The sequence below is a fragment of the Stomoxys calcitrans genome, chromosome 2 (genome assembly GCF_963082655.1).
Source record: "Stomoxys calcitrans chromosome 2, idStoCalc2.1, whole genome shotgun sequence".
NCBI lineage: Eukaryota > Metazoa > Arthropoda > Insecta > Diptera > Muscidae > Stomoxys > Stomoxys calcitrans.
The window spans coordinates 102,026,286-102,041,445 of NC_081553.1; the positions used below are offsets into that span (position 1 = coordinate 102,026,286).

General features: G+C 32.5%; 1 protein-coding gene across 1 annotated transcript in view; it reads left to right on the forward strand.

The window, feature by feature from the left end:
- LOC131994724 (homeobox protein 2-like) overlaps positions 1 to 15,160 on the forward strand; it is a 93,604-nt gene that overhangs the window by 7,989 nt on the left and 70,455 nt on the right. Inside the window, exon 3 of the mRNA XM_059361564.1 lies at positions 1,103 to 2,075. Within this exon, the coding sequence (XP_059217547.1) occupies positions 1,331 to 2,075 (745 nt within the window). The 5' untranslated portion in view covers positions 1,103 to 1,330. The remainder of the gene's footprint in view (positions 1 to 1,102; positions 2,076 to 15,160) is intronic.

The following is a 15,160-nucleotide window of genomic DNA, read 5'->3' on the forward strand; positions in this document are numbered from 1 at the left end:
TCTTTTACAGAAATATGGGGGAAAATTATGAAAAAATGTACAATTATAAAAAAAAAGAACAAAAATGAGAATAATGGGATGTCGAAAAAATGAAAAAAAAAATAAATAAATAAAAAAAAGAAAAGCAAAAAAAAAATTTAAAAAAATTAAAAAAAAAACAAAATTATTAAAAAAAAACAAAAAAAAAAATTATAAAAAAATAAAAAAAAACAAAAATACCCTAAGAAAAAATTCGAAAAAAACCCAAGAAAAAATGAAAAGATGAAAAAACCCATGAAAAAAAAATGAAAATACAAAAAACCCAAGAAAAAAAGAAAAAACAAAAAATAAACCCAAGAAAGAAAATACCAAAAAATACCCAAGAAAAAATTGTAAAACACCCCCAAGAGAAAAGAAACAAAAAAAGCATAGAAATTTTCCGTTTAGCTAAGCAGTATATTGTAATTGAAGCAAAATGCAAATAATATCAAGTAGGTAAACTGCAATAAACTTGTACCTCCCCGACAATCAAAGTCATTGACCTTAAACTTGATATTACTTGTCATCTTGCCCACACCATAAAACATTCCAATTGTAATCCATGTTAAATATTTGACAAAGAATTTTGTAGACGCCAAGTTTTGGTTTAAATTTTGAGAATTATTGTTTTTTTTTCTGTTGTAAAAAAAAAATTGACTGAAATCCTTGTTGGTCATAAGGACATTTAATAATTGCATTTTTTGTTTACTTTTTTTTCTTCCTCATTTTCGTAAAAAAATAAAAAAAAAAAATAAAAACGCTATTGCTCCACTCCGCATATCAACTGTATTACTTTTTTTGTTTTCCTTGACTAACAAAACAAAAAATAACAAAAAAAAAAACACAATTCACTCTGTGAATTAAAACAATACCTGTCAACATCTGCCAAAATAAAATAAAAAAAATTGCACAAATGCCAAACGAAATGACGCTCTAAATGAAAACCAATGAACACTGTATGGTATTGAAATAACAAAAACAAAAAAACCTATGAAAATTGGGGTCCGTTTACATATGAAAATTTGAAACATATCTGTTGTCCGTTTGTTGTTGTCCTTGATAATCTGTCCTACTGCTACCATAGCCAAGATCAAAATGGCATTCAGCGTTGACATCCAATCCAGCCAATCTCGGCCCCAAGCCAACCACAACAACAACAACCAACAACAATCTCTACAAGAACGCAGCAAGAAACTTGCAACAATTCCCGTCTACTATCTCATTAAGACGGGAATCCGATCAATTGTCCAGACAAACGATCCAAACTATAACGATAACGACAAGCTCGGAAAGTCCAGAAAGTATAATATTGATGATACAGGAACCACAACACCCACTACCCATGCAAACTATACAAAATCCAACCAAGTTACCCATGATTCGAAAGCCTGCATTGCAATCTTGTCCGGAGCCCAAGGCAACATTGTCAACAAATCAACCATTGCAAACCAAGAATCGAACCACAGTGTTAAAAATACCAAGTCAAACTTCGAAACCAAGAATATTTTTGCTTACCAGGCCTGCGAATACGCAACTGGTTCGGAAAGCTTCTCCACAAATAGCGGAAGTCCACCAGAAAAGTTCAAATCTGGTGTCGGCTGCCCCAGAAAGTTCCCTGAGGGCAACGCCAAGGATAATAAGAATACCCTTTTTGACCAAGTCTCAAAGCAACGTAAAGATAAACACCAGTCCAGAGACCAAGAATTCCCAGAAGTTCAGTCCAAGTCCCAGTACAATACCTCTAAAGAATTTAGACCAGTTGATAAGTGTAAGCAAGAATTGGACAGCGAAATCAGAGCCCAAGTCGAAAGATTCTTTAATAATCAAACAGGAGATAATTCAATATCCTCATACCAAGGATATTTGCCAGGAAAGCGTCAAACAACCAATACCAATACAAGAATATACAGTGAGGCAGAAGCCATCGTCGACATTGGCATCGATGGCCGGCATAGAGTTGACAGGTGCCGATATGTGCCCTACAGCAGCGGATATGAGTGGAGCAATGCCGCCTACTGCTACAGTTGAAGAGATAAATGTTCCGGTATTCATAGATGGTGAGTACTGTGTATGTACATGGCCAAAGGTCGACTCTGCAAGCAATTTCGTCGATTGTGTATTCCAAAAAAGAATGCACGATTTCTCGAAAATTCGCCCAAAGGGTACTGGCCCCGGCCATGGTTATGTGTACTAAGCAATTACAAAATGTGTTTTGTTAACGCAAGACGCAATCGAAACTCATACGAATCATGAAATACACTATAGACAGACGGACGGATCGAAACGCACATTACTTTCATACTTAGAGACTTGTAACTATACTAAAGTACAACAACTACGGAGTGAGAGTGAAAAGTAAAGTCTAAAGTTATAGACCATTTTGGCAGGTTCAAGAAATTTGTTAACCAGCAAACTTAGTTTGCTATAAACAGCAGATAGTTTCTGCTGCTTTTTATTTAAATTTTTTTTATATGAAGAAAATTTTTTCAATTTTTTTTAAGTGTAATAGGGTTAAAATTTATCCATTAATGCCTCGCCATCGATGAGACAGGTTCTTATATTTATTATTCTACTTTTATATTGACGTGTATTTTCTTTTCAGAAAATATGATTATTAAAACAATTAATGCATTTAAAAAAAAATAATTTATGTATTAAAAAAAAAAATATTTTTTTTTTAAAGAATTTAATGTTTTAAATAATATAGATTTTTAATGTTTTAAATAGAATTTATTTTAATAAATATATAAATATGTATTAATAATATATATCTATATATATATTTTTTTTTTTAATTTAAGTTTAATAAAGTTTATTTTAATTATTTTTTATCAAATTTTTAATTTTAATCCATTTCTTGCAACAATTTTTTTAACAATTTTTTTTTAAATATTTGTTTTCTTTACAATATTTTTTTTTAATTAAAAAAAAATTTAAAATACAGATTTTTAAATTTTAAATAAAAAAAATATTGGTAAAATAAAACTAAATTTTTGAAAAAAAGAATTTATTTAATTTAAATTTTAAAAACTTATTTTTTTTATTTTTTCATATATATTTTTTTGCTTATTTTTTTTATTTATTTTTTATGTATTTTCTTATTTTTTATTTTTTTTATTTTTTTTTTTTTAATTTTTTTATTTATTTTTTGTTTATTTTTTTATTTTTTTTTTCAAAACTTATTAATTTATTTTTCTTATATAATTTATTCTTTTGCATTTTTTCAAATTTTATTTTAAATCTTTAGTTTTTTTTTAATTTTTTATTTTTAACTTTGTTTTTTTTCTATTTATTTTTGTTTTTTATATATAAGTATTAAATATTATAAATAAAATTTTTGAATAAGAAAAACAAATTTTTAAAAAGGTAAACTTTGAGAAAAAATCAAGAAAGTAATTTGTTGAACAAAAGTAAATTTTTCTGATTTTTTTGTTAACATTTTCAAAATATTAGTTTTCTTTTACCAATATTTTTATTTTCTTAATTAAAAATTTAAAAATTTATATTTTTAATTTATTTTTTAACTTGTTTTTTTATTTACATTTTTTAAATCAAATTTTTCCAAAACTTAATTTATATTTTAAAAGCTTTTATTTTCAATTTATTTTTTATTTATTTTCTTATCTATTTTTTTACTTATTTTAATTTATATTTATTATCCTTTCATTCATTTTTCTTTATTTATTTTTTTTAAATTTTGTTTATTCCTATTTTTTAATCTTGTGTTTCATTTTTTTTAATATTGTTTTTTTATTTTATTTGTTTTTATTATATTTGTTTTTATTATATTTGTTTTTATTTTTTTTACTTTTTATTTTTTGTTTTCTTTTAATTTTAATTATTTGATCTAAATTTTGCAAATTTATTTTTTTTATATTTTTTTATGTTTTATTTCTTTTTATATTTTTTTATTTTTTTTTTTTTATTTTTTTTTTTCATTTTAATTTTTTGTTCTAAATTTTGCAACAATTTTTTTTTAATTAAAAATTATTAAATTATTTTATTTCAAAAAATTAGCTTTTTAATTTATTACTTTTTCAAACAATGGGAGAAATCAGAAATATAAAATTCTTTGACCAGTTATAACATAGAGACGTAAGAAACAAAAATACTAAATTTATTTTCTTAAAAATTTATTTGTTTGTCAAAATATTTTTTATTTTTATCAAATTATTCTTTTTTTTCAAAAAAATTTTATATTTGTTTCAAAATCTTAAATATTAAAATTTTTAAAAGTTAAATTTTTTATAAAAAAAATTATTTTTTTTTAATTAACCAAACTTTGAGAAAAAATTTAAAAAGTAATTTTTTCGAACAAAAAATATGTTAAAAAAGAATTTTTTGGAGAAAACAAATTAAAAGTGAAAGTCGTACCAATTGACCAAAATATTTGACCCATGCGCCAAAAAATCTTCCAGAAATCTCACTCCCAAAATATGTGAGACTAATTTGGAGTTTCTATTTCAGCTTTGTAAAATTTTTGGACTTTTTTGAATAGTCAATTTCTCTCCAAAAGATGGCATTGTATGCTTGTAAGAATTTTATGCTGTCTAAGCAATGAAACAATGTTTTTGCTGTTGTTGGTAACAATTTTTGCAATATCATAAACTCATTTCTTTCAGTGTACGAACTTTTTGGTAAGCTTTAGAATAAAACCTTATTTTTTGGTAGCTTATTAGAAAAGCTGTCGAAAAGCTTTTTCAAAAAGGGTATTTCGATTAAAAAAGCTTTTGAATAAAGGGAGAAACCCTGTTTATCATTTTCTATTTGCTATTCAACAGAATTCTAATGATAAGGCCCCGCCAATCAATTGTTTTAACCTAGGAAGACAATATCATTTGTATTGTTGAAGAAAACATTTTTTTTTGTTTATCAGAACCTATTTATAAACCTGGTCAATAGGACGGAAGAAAGAGATAGGCATTTGTAATCACTTGTATGGCTAATGATATATATACATATTATATTAACTTTAATTGTTATCAGCATTTGAGATTATCGGTTTGAATATAGGTTCTTTATGTTATTGGGTATCTAATCACATATCATATCATATCATTATCTACAATAGAGAATAGTTTGCCACCTTTACCAATAGACGTTTCAAAGTCCTTTAAAGTCTTTGGAATCACCAATGTCCGTGGCGAATATGGTCGAGATTGGACCATATTTGGATAAAGCTGACATATAAAAATATATATTTATTTATTTATTTTTTTTTTTTTGGTTTAATTTAAATAAATTTTGTTTAATTTGAGTAATATAACTAAAATTTTTTCAGTTATATTTCATTTATTTTATTGCATTGTATTTGATTTGAGTTTGTTTTATTTTATTTTATTTTTGTTTTTTCTTATTTAATTTTGTTTGATTTAGTTTTACTTTTCATTTAACTTATTTTAATATAAATCTGTTTCATTTTATTTATTTAATTTTTTTATTCCTTTTATATAGTTTTTTTGTATTGAATGAAAACTAATAAAAATTATTTTTATTTATTTAATTTGGCTTAATTTTTTTTATTTTATTTAATATTTGTTCCATTTCATTTACTTCACTTAGTTTTATTATTTTTATTTTATATCATTTTACAAATTTATATATTTTGCTTTTTGTTTAAAATTTTTTTATTTTGTCAATTTTTTTACGTATTTTTTTGTCATTCCAAGGACAAATTTAGCTTTGCCGTAATAATCGAAATTGCTTCTTACCTAAGCTTTTCTTTAGTCCTCGTAATGGCAAACATTTTTTTTTACTATTTGTATCAATTATCACCGTTAAAAGAACCAACCAAATTAAATTCTAAATGAATTTGTTAAACCTGTTAAAATGGACTATAACTTTTGACTTTACCTACACTCATTTGACCATTTACAATGACTTATGAAGATCGTCTAAAAACTTAAACTGTTACTACTGGTATGAATGCAACCTTCGTTGAAAGGCAACAATCACATAAAAAATCACAGTGCAATGACCCATTCAATAATGTGAAAACCCACGGAACGAATATCGTTGGCCCATTTGATAAAAAAATAACCAAATGGTTTAATGGTATGAAAGAAGTGGTCGAGATGATGATGAAGACGAAGGTGGATGATGTTGAAGATGAAGAAGAAGTTGGTGATGATCTCTCGATATTGCCACAAGACATTTGGTGCCAAGGTAAAAACGATATTAAATGAGCAGTAGAGAAATGAGGTCTTACGGCCCATGAAAAGTGAAAAGGCAATATGTTTTACTCATCCCGCCCACCCCCAAAAACATCCCATTATACCACAATATATATATAACACCTATACTACCCACACTATCATATGCATACTTACAAATAATTTTTTAAGCATTTTACCATAACACATATCCAACATCATTATATGTACACATTTTCAGCATAGAACAATGATACATGCGATTTATTTTGATATTTCCTTGATGTCTTAGTTTTCAAAGAATTGTGTGAGCTTTTTACCAGGGAAAGAGTATCTTAAAAAGTAAACAAGTTTTTAAATATTTTCTGCACTCGATTCGTTCGCTAATTTGTCCTATTCCTCCTTTGTAATCAGCTGATATCCATGAGTTGGCTAACGAATCCTGTGCGAATATATCCATTTGCTCGTTTCCTACTGCAAAAACCACTAGGTAGCTCGATTCGTACCCAATTCATGGAAATTGGCGGATTTGGAAAAATTGGCGAACGGATCTAGTGCCAAAAAGTTTGTGGTTTTGGCGGTTAAGGTGCTATTACACGGCATGTAGATGTCTTATGACATTTCACTTTTTGCATTCACGTGTAATTGCAAATGTTTGTCAAAATTGTCAATCTATATATGAATTATAAGTTTTGCTATCACACCTGTATGTTATTTTCGTATGACATAACCTTAAAATTTGAGCATAAACTGATTTTTTTTATGCGTAATAATTGTTAAAGTTGTGAGAAAGTTGGTTAAATCATAACTTTGTGAAAACAATTTAATTTGGGGTTGCTTTCATTCGACTTCCAACAAAAACAATTTATAAAGGGTGATTTTTTTGAGGTTAGGATTTTCATGCATTAGTATTTGACAGATCACGTGGGATTTCAGACATGGTGTCAAAGAGAAAGATGCTCAGTATGCTTTGACATTTCATCATGAATAGACTTACTAACGAGCAACGCTTGCAAATCATTGAATTTTATTACCAAAATCAGTGTTCGGTTCGAAATGTGTTCAAATTTTGTTCAGCGATGAGGCTCATTTCTGGTTGAATGGCTACGTAAATAAGCAAAATTGCCGCATTTGGAGTGAAGAGCAACCAGAAGCCGTTCAAGAACTGCCCATGCATCCCGAAAAATGCACTGTTTGGTGTGGTTTGTACGCTGGTGGAATCATTGGACCGTATTTTTTCAAAGATGCTGTTGGACGCAACGTTACGGTGAATGAACACATTTCGAACCGAACACTGATTTTGGTAATAAAATTCAATGATTTGCAAGCGTTGCTCGTTAGTAAGTCTATTCATGATGAAATGTCAAAGCATACTGAGCATCTTTCTCTTTGACACCATGTCTGAAATTCCACGTGATCTGTCAAATACTAATGCATGAAAATCCTAACCTCAGAAAAATCACCCTTTATTTTTCCTGACGATATTATAATTTAACAAAAATAAGCGATCCGACATTGAATTTTTCTTATAACGTAAAATGCGCCTATGGAGGGCACAATTTTCATCCGATTGGGCTAAAATTATGTACAATGATTTCTCTCATGACTTCTAACTGACTTTATAAATTTGGCTTTGTTCGATCTGTACATTGAATTTGCTTCTATATAAATCGATTTTCTGATTTTTATACCCACCACCGACGGATGGGGGTATATTCATTTTGTCATTCCGTTTGCAACACATCGAAATATCCATTTCCGACCCTATAAAGTATATATATTCTTGATCAGCGTAAAAATCTAAGACGATCTAGCCATGTCCGTCCGTCTGTCCGTCTGTCTGTTGAAATCACGCTACAGTCTTTAAAAATAGAGATATTGAGCTGAAATTTTGCACAGATCCTTTTTTTGTCCATAAGCAGGTTAAGTTCGAAGATGGGCTATATCGGACTATATCTTGATATAGCCCCCATATAGACCGATCCTCCGGTTTAGGGTCTTAGGCCCACAAAAGCCACATTTATTATCCGATTTTGATGAAATTCGGGGCAGTGAGTTGTGTTAGGCCCTTCGACATTCTTTGTTAATTTGGCTCAGATCGGTCCAGATTTGGATATAGCTGCCATATAGACCGGTCCTCCGGTTTAGGGTCTTAGGCCCACAAAAGCCACATTTATTATCCGATTTTGATGAAATTCGGGGCAGTGAATTGTGTAAGGCCCACCGACATCCTTCGTTAATTTGGCTCAGATCGGTCCAGATTTGGATATAGCTGCCGATAGATCGATCCTCCGATTTATGGTGTAAGGCCCATAATAGCCACAATCATTATCCGATTTTGCTGAAATTTGGGACAGTGAGATGTGTTAGGCCCTTTGACATATTTCTTCAATTTGGTCCAGATCGGTTCAAATTTGGATATAGCTGCCATATAGACCGATTTCTTGATTTATGGTTTTGGGCCTATAAAATGCTCATTTATTGCCCGATGTCCCCGAAATTTGGAACAGTGAGTTAAGTTAAGCCCCTTGACATACTTCTGCTATATCGCACAGATCGGTCCAGATTTGGATATAGCTGCCATATAGACCGATATCTAGGTTTTAGGTTTTGGGGCCATAAAAGACGCATTTATTGTCCGATGTCGCTGAAATTTGAGACAGTGAGTTTGGTTAGGCTCTTCGACGTCCTTCTTAAATTTTGCCCAGATCGGTCCAGATTTTAATATAGCTGTCATATAGACCGATCTCTGCATTTAAGGTTTAGGGCCCATAAAAGAGGCATTTATTGTCCGATTTCGCCGAAATTTGGGACAGTGCTTTGTGTTAGGCTCTTCGACATGTTTATGAACTTGGCCCAAATCGGTCCAGATTTGGATATAACTGCCATGTAGACCGATATCTCGATTTAAAATCTTGGCCCCATAAAAGGCGCATTTATAATCCAATTTCACTGAAATTTGACACAGTGACTTATGTTCGGTTTTTCGACATGCGTGTCGTATATAGTTCAGATCGGTATGAGGTATATGAGTATAAGGTATGAAATTTTCACCGAATTTTGATGAAAGGTGGTTTACATATATACCCGAGGTGGTGGGTATCCAAAGTTCGGCCCGGCCGAACTTAACGCCTTTTTACTTGTTACTGCTCATTTTTGTTTGAACTATAGATGGTGGGAAATTAACGATAGCATCGACACTGTCGATATTTATTATTAGAAATATCGAAAATATCGCTTGTTGCGATTATCGATAGTTTGTTTGCCAGCTCTAATCTGTGCTCCTTACATAAAAGCTTATCTCTTTCCATTCTATTCACCTGAGTTGGTTGAAGAATGGCTTCGTATCCGGTAAGGAGATACGGGAAAGGAAATAATTCGACGTCTCAGATGTGTCATCGCCTATGTTTCCTAACGACACCAAAAGTCATATTGATCTTTTCCTTACTTACCCTCAGTATTAGCCAGGATTAACGGAATAAGAATAAGCCAAGCGATCAGCCGACATACAATTTTTGGCAGTACTTGGTCAATGATAATGTTGGGTCTCCAGATCAATAGTTCAATGAGTTACAAAGGAAATGACGAAATTAGTATACCCCATCCTATGGTGGAGGCTAAAAAAACACAGACCCATAATGAAGTCCTATTACATATTCGATATGTCAGGAATTGATTGCTAGCAAAGACAATTTTATTTCGATTTTAAAGCTAATCAATCTAATCATCCAATAATTAGTAAAACTATAAGAAATATTTTGTTTTCGCATTTGACAGATATTAAATAATTATCTACTTGTTATATTCACTGCCATTTGTTGTATTTGTATTTGCTCAAACTTTTGTTGGCAAGTTCACTGAATTCCAAGCTACAAAAAACGCAATGTCGCTACATCACACTTAAATTGTGAAATTCAATTCACACGGACGCACACACACACACTCAGACACAAGCACCCACCGAAGCAAATATAAAAGCAAAAAACCATGCATTTTCTCTCAACATGTGTACTCGCTCATTTCTCTTCATTGCCTTTGCAAATAATTTTGTTGGTTGCATTTTACTCTCTCTTTCTCCCTCTCTCTCTCTCTTTGAGTTTTTTATTTATTTATTTTATTGGGATTTTGCTCTCAGCTTTTTGTTGCCATAACATATGTTCTCTCAGTATCTGAAAGTTATTTGGTATATGGTTATTGTAGCGCTACTTCAATGTTTAGATACATTTAAGAATGTAGGGGAATTCCCGTATCAATGTTTGCCAAGCGCTCACCTTTTGTGTGTGTGCCATGGTTTTTCTTCTTTTCCCTTTTCCATATACATTTGTATGTATGTATTAGTAGCGGCTTCCTCTTTTTTATATCTGGTGTTGTAGCTGGCCAATCAAAACTAGTTTCTTTGTTTAAATAAACCAATCATAGGCATATCCAAATTTCCTATACATGCCTACTTAGATTTGTCTTGTTTTTAATTCCTCATTTACAAGGTTAAGTTTTCTGTTTTTGATTTTTTTTGGAGAATGCAGTCACGTTGGCGTTGATTGTTTGATTTGTTTAATAAGGAAAAGTTTAAACGAATGTGGTAAAGAAATTTTTTTAAATGGGCGCCATTTTCTTGCGATTTTCAAAATGGTGGCTCATATGTCACGTCAGCTGCTGCTGTTGCTCTGAGCTGGTATTCTTTGTACGATCGTTTTGATCAACATACATATTCTTTGTACGATCGTTTTGATCAACATACATATGTAAGGTACGTATGTAAGGTGTTATAATGTGACTAATGCAAAGAGGAATGCGTTTTTACACCACCTTACTATGGAGGTGGGTGATTAGTTTGTTTTGTTGGGATGATTACATTGAGGATTCAGATGTCATATGGACAATTTACTTACCAACATGGTGCATGCATGTTGAAAATCTTAGGGCTCTGTGTTATAAGTATAATATTATAGTTAGGCAGGCAATAGAAGAGTTTGGGCTCTGAAACTTCCGTTCTCGCCCCCCAGCCTCGGGCCATACATATAGCAACAGCTACCAGTTGCCATTTGTGCTCCGCCTGGTATACATTTTCAAGTCAGACATTCGCTCATCCCATTTACCCACGGTCACGACGCCGATCACTGGTTTAGGTGTATATTCATAGTTCCATGGGGCGGACTTGTATTCACTCCCTCTGTTCAACCTTACCACCCCCCAAAGTTGTCTTAATTTCCATTCAGACCAAAATACCATTGATGCGTACCAAACCCTGCACAAAACCATTCATTGGTGACTGTTTTTGATGAACTCGTGATCACTGAACCCACATGATGTTGTATTTCAAGACTGTTGAAGAGCGAGACACTGAAGATAGAGTAAAACGAACAAGTTCCTTTTGAGTAGATAATCTTGAAAAACGGCCATTATTCAGTACTTGGGAGTATTTTTATCTCGAATTCATAGCCGCTACAGTTAGTTATGAGAAATTATTCGCTATATATGGAGATTATTAATTTTGAAATTGTACTAAAAGAGTTCTCAGGACAAACATTTTTGGGCCCTTTATATAAAGGTCTAACGGAACATAAAGCATCCCCATCTTTTGCGATATAACCGAGATTACTTCAGCGGTAAAAACTTCTCTCCAAAGAGATGTGCGGCACGCCATTTGGACTTGGCAATAAAAAGGACATCCCTTATCATCGAACTTAAACTTGCATCGCACTCATTGATATGTGGGAAGTTTCCCCTTCTGCCTTAATAAAATGTTCATTGGCAAATTTGCATTACATTGATAGAAGTCCAAAAACACAAATTTCGAACGCCTGACCCCAAAACCTCAAAAAGGAAAAACATAAAGACCGATCGGTACTACATGATATCTAAATTTCGAAAGGAAATCACGAATATCATATAGAAACTGAGAGACAAGTGTCAGGGCCCCCGCTATGCTCCTTAAACTTTCTAGAGGCTCAATTAGTCAAATGATCGGACAGATAAGATTCGAGCGACAAACAAGTGAATATCCCTATTTTATAGTGGCTTGTTGCATAAAGTAATCAACAAGGCTCAAAAACATTCGAATTGTTTGAAAAATTTGTAGTGCTAAATCGGTCGCGCGGTACTACGGCACTCTTCAAGTGGAAAAAGTATTGAAAGAAGTACTTAAGTACTGACTTTTCTATCCCTTATAGGAAACCGTCTGGCTGTCATTTTCAAAATTTGAACTGATCACACAAATCGTTTCCAAACTGTGTGTTTTCTCATATACTAGACGCGTGTGTGTTTACTCATGCTTTTGTCAAATCAACCACGATGCCTTGGTACGAATTTCGTACCCGAATACTTGCAATGTACAACGTACATTCACTGAAATCCGAATCAATCTTTCTTTTTGCTGAAGGACTCATTTTATGCATTCACTCATCTTGATGTCTTGTTTATCAGTTTTACTCAGTTCTCAATCGTCTCATACAATGTTGTATTTTTGAACGAAGAGTTCAATTCTTGAAATTGCTCTGATTGTTAGTATGTCTTGAAATCAAAAAGTAATGATTTGGCGCCGGCCTTTGCTTCGTAGGTTACAATTGACCAGATCAAAATTCCGCAGAGCCAGTGGACTATCATAGGATTCAATACACAATTCTAGCCCATGGGTTTTCTTCTCCAAGTTCGTCTCCAGGTATTTAAATGTATCTGATATTTAGATCGTTCTATCTAGTAAGCGTGGATTATGGAATTGAGATATCTTCAGGTCTCTGTTTTCTCACGTTGAGATCCTTCTGTTATGTCTCATTCCCAAGACTCTCTCGGCCTTCCTATAAAGACCATTTGGATTCCTTCCCCTCAGAAGTATTGTAACAGTGTCTTTATTAAAGACAGTCTTTTATGCCTGGTCGTGGTAATCACCCAAAGGAGCGTTGAAATAAATAATCCCTCGCGGATTCTTCTGCGATATCCTGGCGTCCATTTCTAACCCAAAAGAGCCATATCTTACCTACGTATGTGGCTTGTTCAGTCCCTGAGAGCCTGGTACGCCTACGATAGTATCTAAGTGTGGTGGTCCTGACATTGTAAACGACCCTTTCAATGTTAATGCACATGGCTAATGAGTAAATTTTATCACAGAAGGAATTCTTCCTAGAATATGGCGGCCGGATGGGGCGCTAGCTAGCCCGCCTAATGCCGTAGTGATGCCTGAAACATTCGATCAGGACCTCAAATGGCGAAAAGTTTTTATGCCTTTTACATAATCTCTTCACTAGATTAGACTAGACTGTCTCTGTTCCTCCCGTCATGACCTGCGGAAAAAGGGTGTCCATCATGAATTCCGTGTTGCCCGTTTTGATTGCGTCGAGTCGGTATTCAAGAATTGCATTAGGGCTTGGGTGTCATGAAAGGGCGAACAAAAATCGAAAAAAAACTATTCAAACGCTTCCAAGATATGGCATTTTTATAGTTATTTAGTTATTCCGTTTTCAACACATCGAAATATCAATTTCCGATCCAACAAAGTATATATATTTCGGATCGTCGTAAAATTCTAAGACGATTTAACCATGTCCGTGTGTCTGTCCGTCCGTCTGTTGTAATCACTCTACAGCCTTCAAAAATTGAGATATTGAGCTGAAATTTGGCACAGATACGTCTTTTTGATGCACGTTGGTTAAGTTCCTGAACGGGCCAAATCGGGCCATATTTTGATATAGCGGCTATAAAGACCGATCTGCCGACAAAGGGTCTAATGCCCATAAATGGTTTATTTTTAATCCGATTTCGCTGAAATTTAAAACAATGAGTAGTTTAAGACCTCTCGACATCTGACTTAAAAATGGTTCAGATCGGACTATATTTAGATATAGCTGCCATATAGACTGATCACTAGATAAAGGGTCTGAAGCCCGTAAAAGCTTTATTTATTACCCGATTTCGCTGAAATTTGAAGCAGCGGGTTATTCTAAGACATTCTAAGTCTACCGACATCTGACCTAAATATGGATTACATCGAACTATATTTAGATATAGCTGTCATATAGACTCATCTCCCGATAAAATCCACAAAATCTTTATTTTTTTATCCGATTTCCCTGAAATTTGAAACAGTGATTACTTTTATGTCTCCCAACATAGAACCCAAATATGGTTAAGATAGGACTGTATTAAGATATAGCTGTCATATAGACCGATCTGCCGATAAGGGGACTGAAGCCCATAAAAGCTTTATTTAGTACCTGATTTCGCTGAAATTTAAAACAGTGAGTATTTTGTGGCCTCCCAACATCCGATTTTAATATGGTTCTGATCGGAATATATTTAGATATAGCTTCCATATAGACCAAAATTTTGTTCTACAAAATTAAACAGTAACTTATATTTATTAGACCACTGAATGTCCGTGCCAAATTTGAGGAAAGGGTCTTTACATATGTATATACCCGAGGTGGTGGATATCCAAAGTTCGGCCCGGCCGAACTTAATGCCTTTTTACTTGTTTAAAATTTAGATAAGAAAAAGGGGACGAACTCACAACTTGGGTATATTGTTGTTACTACCCACCATTAAAATGTGAGAGAACATGTTAGCCACAAGTTGTCTCAATTTAATAATTATTCCTTCCCAACAAAGCCTTCAACAATAAAATTAAATGTTGTCGGTTTGTTTTTTGTCTCTTGCTTTCTTATCTCTGTATACGCTTTCAATCAATATATACATACATATGTAATGGAAATTTGTCAAAAGATAATTTCTTCCCACTTCAGCTCCCCTGAACTAGCGTTGTAGGCAAAACGAAGACAAAGCAAGCAGCAGACGAACAGTTGTTCTGGTAAAACAAATCTGCATGCGCTTTAAAATAATATGTAACGTTGTAAAAAATCGCATGATAGCAATATCTATCCCGTTTAACCTTGCGCTATCAATGCTTGGTTAGTTTTCAAATAGAATAACATAAAATCCTTATCATTTTGTTATATGTATTTTTAAAGTGTGCATGTGTGTGTGTGTGTACTAAAATG